At 37.0% G+C, this 16,910-nt stretch overlaps 1 protein-coding gene across 1 annotated transcript; it reads right to left on the bottom strand.

Moving 5' to 3' along the window:
* Positions 1–350: 350 nt before the first annotated feature.
* On the bottom strand, positions 351–8,134 carry LOC127422059 (ankyrin repeat and protein kinase domain-containing protein 1-like). The gene is made up of 8 exons (XM_051665409.1): positions 7,892–8,134; positions 7,395–7,674; positions 6,229–6,380; positions 6,072–6,121; positions 5,770–5,925; positions 5,083–5,177; positions 4,912–4,939; positions 351–4,065 (listed from the first exon to the last, which is right to left on the bottom strand). The coding sequence occupies exons 1-8, from the start codon at positions 8,083–8,085 to the stop codon at positions 2,804–2,806; spliced, it is 2,217 nt and encodes a 738-aa protein (XP_051521369.1). The 5' UTR covers positions 8,086–8,134; the 3' UTR covers positions 351–2,803.
* Positions 8,135–16,910: the final 8,776 nt, after the last annotated feature.

Raw genomic sequence — 16,910 nt, 5'->3', positions numbered from 1 at the left:
TCAGTATAAATGTTTTAATTTAACATAGCCCTGCTGAAAAGGCCAGCTTAACCATCATGCATTTCCCATGCTGGTCTAGGCTGGTTTATGCTGGTCTAGCTGGTTGACCAGCATAGCCATGCTTTTCACCAGCTAAACCTTGCTGCTGAAGCTTGTTGACCAACATGTTCTTTCTGATGAAGCTGGTTAAGCTAGTTTAAAAGCCTGGTGGGAATACCAGCATCCCACGCTGGGGGACCAGCACCCAAAACACAACATAAACTGGTGACCAGTAATACTGGTCTTTTCAGCAGAGAGATGGGTGACATTAAACAATGACATCCTCTCACAAGTAATTGTAATATAAACAAAACCTTTTATTAATGGTCTGAGTTTGTTATGTCAACAGACAATGCATTGACAGTGAGACAATGTTCTGATTCTGTGGAAGAGGGTTTGGTGCATTTTGGGTAAAAATGTATAAACCACTTATTAATAGAGCTACTATCTACTGCATGTGTGGTTGCCTGAAGAAGCCAAAAGTACTGACATGAAATGGAACTCAGACAAATGTATCAATGGTTACGCTTCACCAGCCATCTTGTCTCAGAAACGTCACTGTATTTTTCACCACATTTCTTGGGGTGTGCACTCTTGTGTATCAATAAATTTTTTTAATCAAATTTTCTGGGGAGATTTAAACCTAATCCCCGAATAGGATGCTTTTTGTGTATTAACAATAGTCCACAGGGAATATTTTGTGCTGAGTTATTTAGAAAGATTTTGAGGCCACAGTTAAATGAAAATGTTGGCCCTCTAACTATTCTTTTTCTCAGGATCTGAACACAAAAAACGATTTACTAAAATAAAATAGAGGATATTTAACAAGTGTTAGTCACACTGGGAAGCCTGTATTTCTGCTCAGCTTTGAAATACTGTGTAAACATATACAAACATACACAAAAGAAGAGCAGTCCTCCACTCAGCAGAATTACCTTATGTGGCAATGCCTCTTTTCCTAAACTAGAATTAAGACCTCAACATTCAGGTCAATTGTAAATTCTTGTGTTTGTTTTGATTTGTATGTTTCTAATCCCAATAACTGTATTATTGTGTGTTTATTTACAGTAAACATGCTATTACATAAACGAAGACAGTTTAATATGAAATAACATCTTATCATTAAGACAAGCTGTAGATGTGTTTGTGAAAGCAATTGTTCTTTTTCAGACTTTAATGAGGTATTGAAAGTGTTATGTACATTACAGTGGAGAGGCTGCAGATCAAACTGCAGTGTGATAATGGGGTGCATGTGTTCAGATTCCTTCACAAGGCATTGATGTTTTATTAACATACTCGAGGAAAAAAGCAAGGAGGAACCTTGTTAAAAAAGTGCAATTCTGATACTCTGATGTTTGTTTCAACAGCTCAGAATACTCATTACTGGTTCTCTTATATAAAAAGCAAGAGTATATGTTAAATTATTGCAATGAAGTGTATGAAAATAATAATTAAAGCTTTTCGACCATATTCTGACATGTATAATGTACTCCAATTTAAAGTCAGATACAAAACATCTGCATTTCAGTCATGAGTTTACATCACATTCAGTTAAATATGTTTTGCCAGTATATCACCACTGAAAAAATAATTAGGACTGTACTTCCATGCAAAGGCAAATCAGTAATTACAGATTTTGCCTAAATTTAGATATGACCGAAAACAGGTTTCTTAGCTCTAAAAAGGCTTTTGTATCTTGGGGGACAAACAAATTGAAAGGCTGGTGTGAGTGTGAAAATTATTGAAAAGGTGGTTCTAGCAAATACTGAGGCCATGTGACTAAATAATAACTCACAATCTATCTCTAAATGTACCATGGCAGCATTTTTGAGAAGGAAGCTGACATCGAGGCAAATGTTGCTATCTTTCAATGTTTTTGATTGATTTCATGAGCTTTAAAATTAAAAGTAAAGCCTATCTTTTGAAGAAAACATGAAAATGTATGATTTGGGCCATAGCGTGTTGAAAAAAATAGAAATAAATACATTTTTTGAGACAATGTATCTTTGTATTCTTGGCCTTTTTAGGATTAGACTATGATCTGGACTGTGACAGATGGATTTAGCTCAACTGTAAGTACAAAATCCACAAAAACCAATTAATTTTGAAGCTATTTTTCTCAGTCTCAGTGCTGGTGTAGTTACTGCGTTTTACGTGTGTAGGGTAGTGTATAATGGCATAGAGAGATTCCACCAAGCTGTTTTACATGCATTTTTATAAAGTTAATTTACTTTGGATTTAAGAAAAAACTGTCAGTCATGAGCGGAAGCCTGTTAGGAAGCGAGAAGCATGTTGTCGAACAAGTTTTTTTGCTTTTGTCTGTGAAAATAACATGCTATTTGAATGCTACGAATGGTTGTGATTTTTTCACCATGACATTATTATTGTACACAGATAGAGTGTACATGACATGACAATTATAAAGGCAATACATCAAAATAAATTACATAATTAGGTATCAACATACCATACTTTGTGCTAAATGCATTTTTATATTCCCAAATATACATACGTTTGTATACAATGCAATATTTTCGATTTATTCCTAATACTTATATTCTGAGAACACACCTGAGCTGTTTACTAAACCCATACAAATGTGTTAAATTCTTGGAATCTAAATCAAGAACTGCGGTGACTGTGTTTATAAGAACAGGCTTTACAGAGGGAGGAAATCAATAGTAGAAATTAGTACTCCACTCCCTTTAATGGTGGAGCTATCTGTCACTGAACATGGCTCGCTCTCTGTGTCTCAATCTGTGTACTAGCTGTCCAGTAACTGCACAGCTTCTGTGTTGTTACATCGTTGAGCCAAGGTTAAGGCAGTACATCCTTTAGAGTCCAGCATACCTCGCTGTGCATTATTCATTAGTAGAGCTTTAATAATGGGGATGTTGCTGTGCTGGGCAGCTAAATGTAATGGTGTCGACTGGTGGTTGTTAAGGGCGTTTACATTGGCTTGATGGGAAATCAGCTGTAAGACACTAGCGAAGCAGCTACTGTTACAGGCCAAGTGAAGGGGTGTCCAGCCATTATCCTCAGCCAGGTTAGGGTCAGCACCTGCTGCTAGTAGGACTGAAACCACTTCTTCCTGTCCATGATGGCAGGCCAGGTGCAGAGGTGTCCAACCATCCTTCCCTTGGATGTTGACTGAGCCGTGGTGCTCCTCCAACACGTGAATAATCTCAGGATGGCCCTTTAGGGATGCTAGGTGCATGGCCGTCCAGTTCTGATTGGTTTTGCTGTCAGGGTCCACCCCTTTACTCAACAAGATTCTGCAGATGCCTGTGCATCCTTTAATAGCAGCAAAGTGAAGGGGACTGTAGCTTCGTTCATTAACTATTTTCACATCAGCATTGCTATTCACCAGCAAACGCACCACTCTGAAGTGCCCCTCATCTGCTGCAAGGTGTAGGGAAGTAGACTGAAGGTTATCTGTTTTGTTTACATCAGCTCCTTGTTTGAGCAAGAGCTTGACGATATTTACATGGCCATAAACGCAAGCCACGTGAAGTGCTGTCCGCCCAGATTGGCACTCTTGCTCATCCACACTATCCAGACGTGGGAGCAAGATCCTCACGATGTTCTCGTGGCCGTTCTGAGCAGCTAAGTGCAAAGGCGTCCATCCATCCTTTTCCTTGGCATCAGCTCTCACCTTATTGTCTAACAAAAGGCGAGTGGCTCTGTCATCACCAGCCTGGGTGGCAAAATGCAGTGCAGTCCATTGGTCACCATCGCTGAGGTTGACATCAGCCCCACAGTCTGTCAGAAGGCTGCAGATCTCATAAAACTTGTTCAGGACTGCGATGATAAGTGGGGTGTAGCCTTTTACACTCTGGCAGTTCACCGATGCTCCAAGATCCAGGACAATCTGTACACTTTCTTTGTCACCACTTGCCACAGCATGGTGAAGGAGAGAGTTGTTGTCTTTGAAGAGCATCGACACATGCTCTTTTCTTAGATTTTTCTTAAAGGTCTCAAAGTCCTTCTTTTTGAGGAGAGAGTAAATACTTGTGCTAGAATCGTCTGTAATGAATAAGAAAAAATGGAATAGAGGACAGATTTAAATGAAGGCTCGTTCAGGGGGCCATTCAGACCGAGCGCATTTTTGCGCTAAAAAAGCTAGATGCAGCGCAACAAATAGAACAAAATTGCAGAAGTCTCAAGACATGTTTTTAAAAGTTGAAGTCGTAAAAACTAAGTTGAAACTGAGTTGAAAACTCAGTTTTACATTTCCTAATGTCGTCTTTTTTCCAAGAGCGTTTTCAAAGGTTTCCATTTTCAGTGGAGGAAAACACTGTTCCAATGTTGATGAAAGTCAATAACATAGCAAAAATATCTATGCATTTTTAACCGAAAACATATAAGGGCATACACTACACGACTTTTAAAACTAGGCATTATACCCTAAATGACCTTGAAAATTGCTACAGACAAAAACTATGTAGTCGTGCATAGTCGGCTCTAAAATTTCAAACATCCATTTGAGATCCTCCAACTTGATGGAATCATAATTGGAGGATAATAAATCTGAGTCGGTACCCATCGTACACAAAAACAAAACCTGCACACACAAAAAATAAATCTTTGTAAAATATGCAGACTGCAGCTGACTAGTCCTGACTAGCACTGACTAGCACTAACCTGGCCCAACTTAAAATCTGGGCTAAAATTGCCATTAAAGTAGTGTGATCCAGCCTTTAGGGTGGACATGGCCTTAGAATGTTTGAAATGTTAGCATTTGTTGATGTTTGTTTGGACAGTGTGAACTAGCTTAGTGCATAAAGTTTGAACAGAAAAACTAAGAACATGACTGTTTCATTTCCTGAAAAGGAAGTCTTTGAATGCAAGTACTTTGTTTAAAATACTTGCCTGAAGTGTCAGCAGTTGTATTTGATGTCTAATGGAAAGAAACATATAGAATCTGTGTTATATCTTTTGTGTGACAAACAACATTAATATAGGCATTAAGAAATGGCAAAGCATGAAGGTAAAGTTGTAATGGATAGCAGACAGCACTTTGTTCAGTATTACTCTTCTTACTCTTTCCTGTTTATTCAGACTCCTTATCTTGCCCCGCAACTTCGTGTCTGGGATTTTCAGGACATTACTAAGCACTTCAGTCAACAAAATGGTCTCTGCAGAGAAATGGAGATGATGCTGCTGAATGTCACTTTGGGAAACAGGACTCTTTTTTCAAGTGTTCAGTTGGATAAATGTGCAATTGGCAAGACAATGATTGACAGACTTTCAGACACTTTAATGGAGAGGCATCTTAATTGGACAGCCCATAATGTGAGAGATAAAATTGTAGCTCGGGATATAACCATGCTAATCACATTGCATTTTTCGTAATCTGACGAACAAGTTTAATCGTATTCAGCTCATTATACAACTCTGCAACAAAATTAGCAGAAGCTTTTTCAAGTACTTTTATGCTTGAATACATACAGTGAACTTTAGCAGTCCTAACCACAGCAACTGAATCAAATAATTTAATTAGATATTTTACGCAAGGTGACCTGATGAAGATGCAAGTACAATCACAGAGGAACTGGGAGGTTGATTAAAGATGCAAAATTGTTGGTTCTTTTCTTATTGGTATTGCAGGAGAAGCATACAAAGCAAAACCAGTAAAGCTACAGAGCTGCTAAAACTTTGTCTGTAGGTAATAGAGCACTATTATAGTTTTCATTAAACAGAAAAGGGGACAAAAATCAGATTTGTTACCAGAGAAAGCAGGTCGCTGGTTGCAGTCTTGGTGCCAGGATTGCTTCATGACACCAATCATCTCATGGCTCTCTGGGGGCTTGTCTTCAGGGATCTTCTCAACACTAGGCCTTTTGCCAGATGACACTCTGATTAATATTTCTGTCATACTCAACCCTGTGAAAAAGAGAATAGAACAAATTGCTTGCAGTGTTGTAATTGTACTAAACAAATTCCATTTAATGAACTTATAAATACAAATAATGTTTCTGCTTTGAGCTCCCTCATGACAAACAGAGTGTAAAATTAGGAACAAGATATACCTTGATATGAGCGTTGTTGAGAGAGAATTTCCCACATAACAATAGAAAAGCTGCAAGGTGAGAATAGCTTTGATGTTTATTTCATGGCACTGAATTTTTGTTAAAAGTTTCAAATTCATACAAATACTGTAATGTTTTGTAAGTCATGAACTCTCACCTGTATACATCATACTTGGTTCCAGGGGGTTCAGGATTCTGGGTAAAGGTCTCTGGAGGTATATAGTGTATGTTCCCTCGAGCAGTCAGGTGTTCCACAAATTCCGTCTTACTAGAGAACTCCTCCCATTTAATGAGGCCAAAATCTGAAATCTTTTAGGAGTAAATGAAGTCTGAAACTGCTTTTATTATTGATTTATTTAGAGAAATGGTTAACCCCAAAATTGTATAATTCTGTCATTTACTCACCCTCATGTCATTTCAAACCCATATGACTTGCTTTCTTATGCAAAACACAAAAGGAGATGTTTTAATGAATATCTTGGTCTGTCTTTACAATGCAATTGCAGTTAATAGTGACTATGGCTGTGCCGAAACAATCTTATATCTATATATTGCAATACTCTTTCTAACAACATTTTATTGATACTTAGGTCCCTGTATCAATAGTTTTATTCATCTATTTGTGGATTCATATATTGTTCAACATTTCAGTAATGAAGAAGCAGGTCATCATATGCGCAAACTTTGAGACCTGTACCACTTTTATGAAGAGCGAGAGAGACTGAACCTGCAGGTTTACTATGTCTCTTCACGGCATGCTGGGTCTCTTACACTCGCTCGCTGCAGTTTCAGTAGCAATCCAGTTATAATATCGTAATGTTTCGCAATATATTGAATTGTGACATATGTATTGCAATACATATCGTGTCATGAGGTGATTGCTGATACCAAGGCCTAATATTAGCACTCAAAGTCATTCAATATGTTTTGTTAAGTAACAACCCAAACTTTCTGAGCGCTATGAGAGAAGCATATTCACACAACTTGTTGCTGTTGTCTTTTTAGTGCTAAACAATGCAAGTTCTTGTGGTAACATGCAAACCAATGTATTCTAGCTTCTCTCACTTGGAATATTATGCACGAGTCGTATGCACGACTTTTATAATACTTTTGGTTTGTTTTTAAGCTTTAAAGTGAGGTGCTATCCACTGCCATGTATTGAAAAGATGGACAGGGCCATGATATTCATTATAACATCTCCTTTTAAAGAAAGAAAGTCATACAGGTTTGGAACGATATGAGGGTGAGTAAATTATGACAGAATTAAAATTATGTGAACTATTACTTTAATGTAAATACAGTTTAAAATAGTATTTGACTCACCTTCACATGCAGATGATCATCAAGAAGGATGTTGGCTGGTTTCAAATTCAAATGAAGGATGGGAGGTTTCAGACTGTGTAGAAAATTCATGCCCATGGTCACTTCATGGATCATTTGGAATTTCTTGGGCCACATTAAGACATGACTGTTCAGGATGTTGTCCAGGGATCCTTTGCTCATATATTCCATCACTAAAGCAGGTGGATCTTTGCTTATTCCGTAAATGGAGATTAAATAATTGAATTTCACTTTACCAATTTTGGACATATTTATCATGTTCCTGTTGGGACAAAAATATAGTACTGAGTTAAAGAAGATGAAGAAAATAAAGACACATAGTATTTACTGTAGTTTAATGTTGTCTACCAAAAATGGGTTGACACAACTTTCAATACAACAGTCAGTTAAAACACATTAACACTTCTTTAAAATGTACTGTATGACAACTACTACAGTACCTACTCATGATCATCTTAGTTTTAACTGTGTATATTTACCTGTAATCACTGGTTGTGGTCTTTAGGGCACATGTTTCCCGCCAGAGTTTAAGCTTCACCTTATAGACTCGACAAAACTTGCGCTCAGCCACTTTGTCCCAGTCATTTTCAAAGTCATCTTTTTTAAAATAATTAAATCTCTCCAGGCTGCCATCTCTGGAAGGATCCTTTCCACTGGAATGTGATGCTGTCATTTTCCAGCAGCAAATATACCTTTAGTCTCAGGAAATAAAGAAACGTCCTTCTACATTTCTCTTTGGCACATAGAAACCAGGTCAAGGAACATACTAAACAAAAACGCCTGCTGGTTTTGGTGGGAGGAGTCAGTGCTCTGATTATCTGAATAGAAATGTAACATAGCCAGTTTTGAATGAGTTACACAGGAGAGGACGAGAGATTTAAGTGAGACACCTGATAACTGGATATACCAGCTTCATTCTTTTTACACAACTGCAAGGATCAGTTCTTAAGGCACGTGTGCATAGTTTCATTGTAAAATTCAGTTCATTCTGTCTACAATGATTTGATGCAAAGAAATTATGTGAAGAACGAACTTTCTTACAGTTCACCACATACAGTATATAAACCATAGGTCACATTTTCATTACAATGTACTGTATATACTAAGTCATCTCAAATTGTAATTACTTTTTTTTAAAATGGTTAACTGAACATAAGCTAAAGTTTTTACTATTTTTGCTAGTTTTAATGAAGTTACTGTTACACTCTAAATCCTAAAGTTGTCATTAATAAAAACATTTCAAATATTTGGCTTTGAGTACTACTAACTCAAAATTTTCAAGTACAAAATACCCATAAGCCCTTGTGCTTCAATAAATTATGTACTGTAAATAATACAAATAATAATTGTTATTTAAAAATGTATATTGTTTTAATTCTTATGACAATATCAGCTATTGTTGTGGTTTTGTTGTAGTCACCATTAGGGTAATTAGTGTTACCTCTGGTAAACTTGGAGCTGGATAAATTTAAGCATTTCTTCTTTACTCAATTGTACTTTACAACAGTGCAGATTTATGTGCACAAATAAGTAATGAGAATCCAATGTTCCATATGGCTACCTGAGATTCCAGTCATAATTTCCCTTATACTGTATAAGACGTGCTATAACTCAGTTTAAATAATTAAAAATAATGATAATCACAGATGAGTTAAGTTTACTTGTAACTAGTTAATGTTATTTAAAAAATTAAGTTCAGTTTACTTGAGCCAAATAAGTACATTTACTTCTGATTTAATCCGATTGCCTTGAAAAATCGAAGTACGGTCAACTAATTAGATTTTACAGTGTATAATCAAGAATATTTTCTGGAAGTTTATCCAACTGTTAATTACTCATTCAAGTGCTACTTGAATTTCTTGACACACACCACAGAACTTGTGGTGTGAATGTTTTTCTAAACCAAACCTTTAATCACAGGCTTTCAAAAAACTAAAGTAATAGTACTAATAGCAATAATTAACAATAATGCATTGAGTACCACTTTTGAACTGAGGTGAAAATATGCTGTTCCTGTAACAGTTTGGAGAGACTTGGCATGCAGCCGCAGTAATTCAGGCTTTGTGTGGCCACCAGAAGGGACTCTTCATCCTTAAAGTGCTGCGCAGAGAGCCAGCCACTGTGTTGTATCCTGAATACATGATATGTTGATTTTCTGCTTGGGTATAAAGTATATAAAAGGGCCAGGTGCACAGTCAGGCATATTAAGACATGTCATAATGTATTACTTGTATTGATGCAGTGGAAGTGACTTCATTTACTGTGAAACGTGGAAAGCACTGGAAATTTGTTGTAACAACATTTTACTACTTAAGATATAGTAATCAATAAGCTAATTACCTTACTCATTAGGAGAGTAAGTAACAAGCAACCAGCTTCTTCCTTTGCATTTCTTCTCTTTAAAAGATAATTTTCTAAGATTTGATGTTGGAAATTATGCTTTTTTCTTCCAATGTTCTTTCTTTTTAGATCTGTGATATCTATGAACACTTTCAATTAAATGAAACCATTATGGTTTTTATTAAGTGATCTTCAACACTATTTCCCTCTGCCATCTTAATCTGCTTCACCCCTTGGTTATCAGCCTGGTGTGGTGATTTACATACAGATGCATCTCAAAGGCAATATATGCTTGTTACTACTTAACTGAAGCAAACAAACTGCGACAAAAGAGCCCAGCAGCAACCTCTTACTTCCATGACACATTCTGAATGACACAATCTAGGCGGTCTCCCCTACACTTCAAAGCATATATATTTGTATATATGAATATTTTGCAATGAACTTAAAGGGGACATATTATGCCCCTTTTTTACACAATGTAACATAAGTCTCAGGTGTCCCCAGAATGTGTCTGTCAAGTTTCAGCTCAAAATATCGCACAGATCGTTTATTCTACCATGCCTTTATACCCCTGTTTTGTAGCCCTGATCCAAACAGACTGTTTTAGTGCCTGTAGCTTTAAATGCAAAGGAGCTGCTGCTCCCCACACCTCTTTCTGGAAGTGGGCTGTGCCTTTCCTGCTGGTGCCATGGGTACCCCGGCAACAACAATGCAGGAGAACCAATATGGCTGCTACTGAAAACACCAGAGTTCAGCCGTACATGTTTGAACCTGAGTCGGACCCTGAACAATGAGAGACTCCGGCAGAAGTCACAATAATAAGAATGCACCAGGACGTTTCGGAATGTTAAGTTGATGAATTTATGTAACTTTTAAAGGGTTATTTCAGCCGTTTTTCTACGAATGGATGATGTGTTGTTTGGTGTCTAACGCCAACTTTAGCTTTCTCCGCTTTCCATTGTAGGGAACAGTACTACTTCAATAAGCAACACACACTAAGTACTGTAATGATGTTTGCTAAGCGCAATATAGTGACATGATACATTTAGTATAATGCTCATTTTTTTATTGTGGTACAGGTGCTCATGTGGAAACTGTGAAACGATGCCTACAGAGAATATATGCTGCATGAAGATACCACAGGTACCGTTTTTGTTAGATACTCTTATAATTATAAATTCAGAAAGCCAAATTGCAAACATTAAAGTATAAAGTGCGAAACTTATGACTTTCAAATCTGAAGTTGGGTCACAGAGAGCTGGTATTTATCCATCCTTGATCCTTAGCTTGGAAGCAAATCCAGCCTTGTGTTGACCCTCACTGATGAAGCAGTCTGACATAAAATGGTTTGCACAAATATATAAGGATTTTCCTATTGTTGTGGGTACATTGCCATCAAAAATACAACTAATAATATTTTTGAAAAAGTGGATTTTGCATAATATGTCCCCTTTAAATGTATATATATATATATATATATATATATATATATATATATATATATATTGTTTCTATACTTTAATTTTACTATAGTTTGTATTTTTCCATTGCTTTTAATTCTATTTTGTCATTCACCGTGTATCTGCAAACCATGGTTTCCATGACGCCATAATCATCACATTTTTAAAACGCAGTGTTAAGTTGAAAATAGTTTTGAAGACCCTGCATTCTGTTACATTCAGCTGTGCTCCATCTGGATGTTTGAGAGAAAAAATTCACTTTGTGTGTGTGTGTGTGTGTGTGTGTGCACGCTTCTCTAGAGTTTGGAGCCCTGTCTTTGCCCCAGACAGAAAGTCACGCTGCGCTTTGTTGGAGTTTGTTGCTGTGATGATTCATGCTTCCTCCCATTTAACTTGGAATTTTAAACTTCATACTGGAAAAACTGCAATGGAACGCCAGTTTATGTTGGACTTACAACCCGTGCAGAAATCTTCAGCTCTGATTTCGCTGAGATGCAGGTGTGACACGCAAACATGTCGGCACCGAGGGAGATTTTCAGTCAATGATAAACCTTCACTTTTATTCAATAATATACATTAAAGAGTCAAAGTTTCTATGTTATATGACAATAAAAACCTGTTTAGCAAATGTGTGCAGAGACAGATGTTCAAAACATGGTGGATTAAACTTTCTTTTGATTATCGTAAACCTGTAGAACAAATGTTAGCATTGCAGCATTATTTATCAGTTTGGTTGCTATGAGACGTCTCTGTTGACAATCAAGGTACCGCTGAAAATGACAACATAATCAATCTCAGAATAAAATAAAAATAAAGCCACTCTTTGATACATAGTGTATAGTTGTCAGATAGTTGTCACTGAATTTCGAATTCAGTGAAAAGTCACATCAAGCATTTTCATTTTCAATCATCATTTTCATGATCGATCATTGCTGTCAATTCCGAGTACTTGGGTACTCGAGTACTCATGCCCATCCCTAGTCAGAAAGAAAGGAGAAACATTATGAAGATTTACAGTCATGTTACAGTAAATAAATCTCCATTTGCTCTATTGTAACACTCAGAGCTGGGCACTTTACAAAATAGATGGAGTATTCAAAAGCACTTTGGGTCACTTCTAACAATGTTAATTGTTTAATTAGTTTCCTAGCGCTGCAACTAAACACAATGATGAGCAATTCAGGAACTGTCAGTGAAAGATTGAGTGCTGGCTGCAGATTTTAAGCAGATGACTGGTTTGTTGTGATCTTTGTTCTTTGTTCTGTTGGCATTCATAAAGAGCCCTGGACCAGCAGTAAGCAAACTTTGCAAGACAACGTCAGTTTGCCATCCAGACAAGCATCAAACCCAAACACGCCATTAAACTGCCAGCCACTGAGATGTTAATCACCACCACCGCATCCATGTCAGCTGTGCCACAACATTATCATGGGTTAAGAATATTCTGCTCAAATTAGTTTGTTTTATTACTAAATCAGAGAAACCTGTTGATAAGTTGCCTGCTATTTCAGAAAATTATGAATTATCTGTTCCTTTCAAAACAGGGCCAAAAGATATCCTATTTTCTGTGCTGCCGAAGATGGCCCCTGCTTTCTCAACAGGATGTGCATTTTGAACACGTTGCTGCGATGAGATATGGATAACCAATAATGTCATGATTCAGGAATCAAGCCATTAAACAGTGTAGAAATAAATTCCCTGAACTTCTGCGTACTTTAAACTTGTTTGCAGGCTCAAAGAGTTATTCTGCCAGACTACGAAAAGCCTACTACTTCACATTCTGACTGGTGGTGACAGAGTAACAAGCTTGGGGTAGATCATTTATTTAGCAACTGCAGGCACTGTCATCAAAAAAGGAAGAGTAATGAAAAGTAGAAAATGTTTCAGTAGAAATATTGAGACCTCTTCAAAAGTGATAAATGATCACCAAGTTTTCATCTGTGAGGCCTGTTTGAGTCATACGGTTGAGACTCACCCTCTCGCACTCAGAATGGTTTTTCAAGCACACACTCAGGTCACAGTGCAGGTAAGCAATGGAGTAATTGATCATCTGGAAGAGACTGATGGTAAAGCTGGCCCTTTTTGACAAGACACTTGGAAGCAGTCTAATTAAATGAGGGTCTACAGGCAGCCTAAGGAAGTTCACATCAGAGAGACACATTAAGGAACTTCGATGTCACATACAAAACTAAAATAATGAACCCGTCGAGTGGTACAAACAGAGCTGAAGCATCTTGCACTAAAAAGCAGTAAAATTAAGTCCTGTTTGGTTTGCTTATGTTTGTTCAAAAGACAGAGTGCTGTATGCAGATATCTGACATTCCTGTCATTGCGAGACAATTTTGCTGAACAAAACAAAAGCACAGTATACAAAACATAAATAGCTTGAAGGTGAAAGGAACAACCTCAGAAATGTTTATTTTAATATAAGTTTTTTTGACATGAATCTAGTGAAAGTTAGTCTCCTATAGACAGACGTTTGAGTACTATGGCATAAGGTCCGGTTCGTATTGCAACTTATAGAGTGCAACAGTCTGGTTCTGGAAGTAAAAAGTCCTTAATTTTTTTCCATAGACAAATTCATTTTCAACAATAACTTATAAACCATTAAAGACAGATCTACCTTGAACTTCAAGGTTGTTCATCGATGATGTATGCTTCCATTGAAAGCATCCGTCATTTTAACTTCGTTGTTAAAAAGTCGTGTTTGATAGCGGAATTCATGGTAAACAACTACATCACCCATAATACAGCAGAGAGATTTACCAATCAGAGAACTGCGGCCAACCAAGCCTGCGAAACGCGCCTCAGAGCAACCACCCACTCCCATGACACACTGTGAATGATGTCAGTGGCACCTGCAGCTATATGGCCGTACGCACTGTGCGTACCATGAGTGCTCCGACTGACCTGAGAAATATTTACTCCGAATATTTCAATAATCATGAAATGTGTCCCGTTTTTCTGTTGGCTGTTTAAAAGAACTAGCAATGCTCAATTTACAAATGAATAATTATTTTGAGTCAGTTCTTTTCAGTGAATTGGCCAAGTGGGCTTGCAAAACGGTCTGAATCGATTCGTGATTCAGTACAATTCATTCAGAGCGCTCTATCACTGAATCTTTTGGAGTGGTTTCTCACACAGTAAAACAGTATCGGGATATTTACGAATATAGCACTGGATACAGTGGAAATGTACCTACAGTCAACTGAAAAGTCAAAGTCTTTTTGAGAGGTAACTTTGAGAAATTTCAGCTAGTGCTGTGTCATGTGAACAAGAGGCTGTTAAACTGAACGTGTTTTTGTGTCCACTCGCAATGTTTTTCAATCGTATTTCTTGTAAACATTCGCTAGATGGATGTCTTTTGACAACTGCGTTTTTAGCATCTCTCATGGGAGCGCAGCATTTTTAGATGCTGTGTCAAGTTAAAAAGAACTTCAACTGATAAAAATGCGTCTTGAGACACCTGCGTTCTGCTCTATTCATTGTGGCGCATTTTACTTTTTTATCACGAAAACGAGTCTGTCTGAACGGTTACTGGAAGAAATGCTTTAGCCAATAGTTACATGAATGCTACTCATACTCAAGAAAATAAACAAAAGCTTATCTCAAAGTCACCAGAATTGAACGCTTTGGTGTTGTTTTTTACAACAAAACAAATCTCCCGGTGGAGCATCCACCCCCCTAGATACAAGGTTTATTAGGCAGATTTCTATGCGTACCCTCAGATTAAATCCTGCAGGCGCCCCTGAATGACCTAATCGGCTCGGTGTCTCTTCACCCTTAAACTACTAATCTATTTTTACATGTCGGAAATATTTTACAATAAATGTTAAATATATTGTTTCTATACTTATAATCAACAACTTAAATTCAACAGTTTTGTATATTCCCATCGTTTTATATTAAATATCATCATTTGCAATGCATAATGGGATTGTAGTCCATGCCCTCATGAAAGACAGTTAATACACAGTCTGGTACCTTTGTCTTTTTGTCCAATTTTCAAATACTTTTTTGCTTCAAATCAAAGTTTGTAATGTTGTGATTCACCTCGGAGCTGGTTGGTTTGGTTCATGGCTTATAACTCTTTTATGAACGATTTTCTATGGGAAAAATTAATGGGAAAAAATACTTCCAGAACCCAGACAGCTGAAAAAGTGGACAGGCACTGTTGTGCTGTATTCTGACCAAGAATCGGCCACTTAAACAGGAAGTGTCTGACTGACATGTAAAGCGCCTAACCAAAGTGTTTGTTTTGTTTTTGGATGCCGTTTAGGCAGGGCTGTACAGTGTGACATGAAATTTGCAGAGAATTAGCTAGCTAGCTATTAGGGCTGGGCGATTAATAAAATTGTATTTTCAATTACTATTTTGGCTTCCAAAAATTATGAAAACAAGATAATCGAGATAAAACAATTATTGTGCCACATTCTGTTTCACAATGAAACACCCCGGCATTATATCTTTAAAGCATCCTTTATTAAGTCCAAATAACAAGGAAGCGGGTTATGAAAATAAACTCAGAAACTGGCATCTCTCTGTGTGGTCAGCGCCGTGTCTATGAGTTGCGTGGAGTGATCGGGGAAGAGATTGAATCTTCTCCCGGCTGATGCACACTCTGGTGCGGGGACGCTTGTCACTCACGTGCATTTGCTGCAGATAGATTATAACATGATGGCTCGCGACGTAGTGAATCATAATATATGTGTCACGTTCACTGTGTGTATCGTATCATGAAGAAAATTAGTGATACGCAACTCTACTAAAAAGAGAAAGTTTGATTTTTGTGAGTTAGTTAAAGATGTATCGAAGTGAACATAAAGGTGAGAGAGTCTTAGCCCATTATACACTGCAACAAAATATGTTTTTGATTAGTCTTTTTGGCTTGTTTTCCAAAATAATATCTAAAACTCCTTTAAAACAATGTACATTTACTTTAGGAGCTATACTGCAGAAGAAAAAAATTGTTATCTGAAAATATTGAATGCAATATTTAATCAGGGCTCGACATTAACGCTTGTCCGGGACAAGTGGATTTTTGAAAGGGCAAGTGAAAGAGAATTTGACTTACCCGACCGGAAAAGCAGACTGATTTAAACGTCAATAATGAAAAAATAACCAGCTATATTTGTGATAGCCTAGACCTGTGTCACTTATTAGAAAGTTAATATTCTTATTCTGCTGTTGAAAGTAATCCAGAGCATGTAATTTTATAATTCACAAGTGATCTAGTAAAAGCTGAGCCCTGTTTGATTGACAGGCATCATATGTGTGTGAAAATGCTCGCGCTAATGTGCACATTTCACAGTTCCGCCAAATGCCCATCTTGGTGAGGTATTCATGTAAACACAGAGCGTGATGTCTAAAGTGAATGTAAACAGCGGTGAAAAAAGCAGATTTGTATTAAAATGTCAGACTTGTAAGTATAAATGTAAGCTAATAGACCTGCTGCCGTCTAGTGTGTCATAATAATCAAACAAGAAAATGAGAAAACACTCACTGCTCTTGACTGGGTAACTTTAGTAGCTTTAAAAAGCTCTGAATTTTCTTAATTTGTATTTTTTTGTTCTGTTATTTTTAATCTATTTCTATTCATTGCTGTTTTTTATTGTTATTTTATTACTGACTGTTTACTAGTCTTGAATAATTACTTAAGAACTTGAAACCATTCTTCCATAATTAACATACTGGT

Source organism: Myxocyprinus asiaticus, chromosome 31, assembly GCF_019703515.2.
Source record: "Myxocyprinus asiaticus isolate MX2 ecotype Aquarium Trade chromosome 31, UBuf_Myxa_2, whole genome shotgun sequence".
Classification (NCBI taxonomy): Eukaryota; Metazoa; Chordata; class Actinopteri; order Cypriniformes; family Catostomidae; genus Myxocyprinus; species Myxocyprinus asiaticus.
Note: the sequence above shows the minus strand (reverse complement) of the source record. Positions and strands in the feature narration are given on the sequence as shown.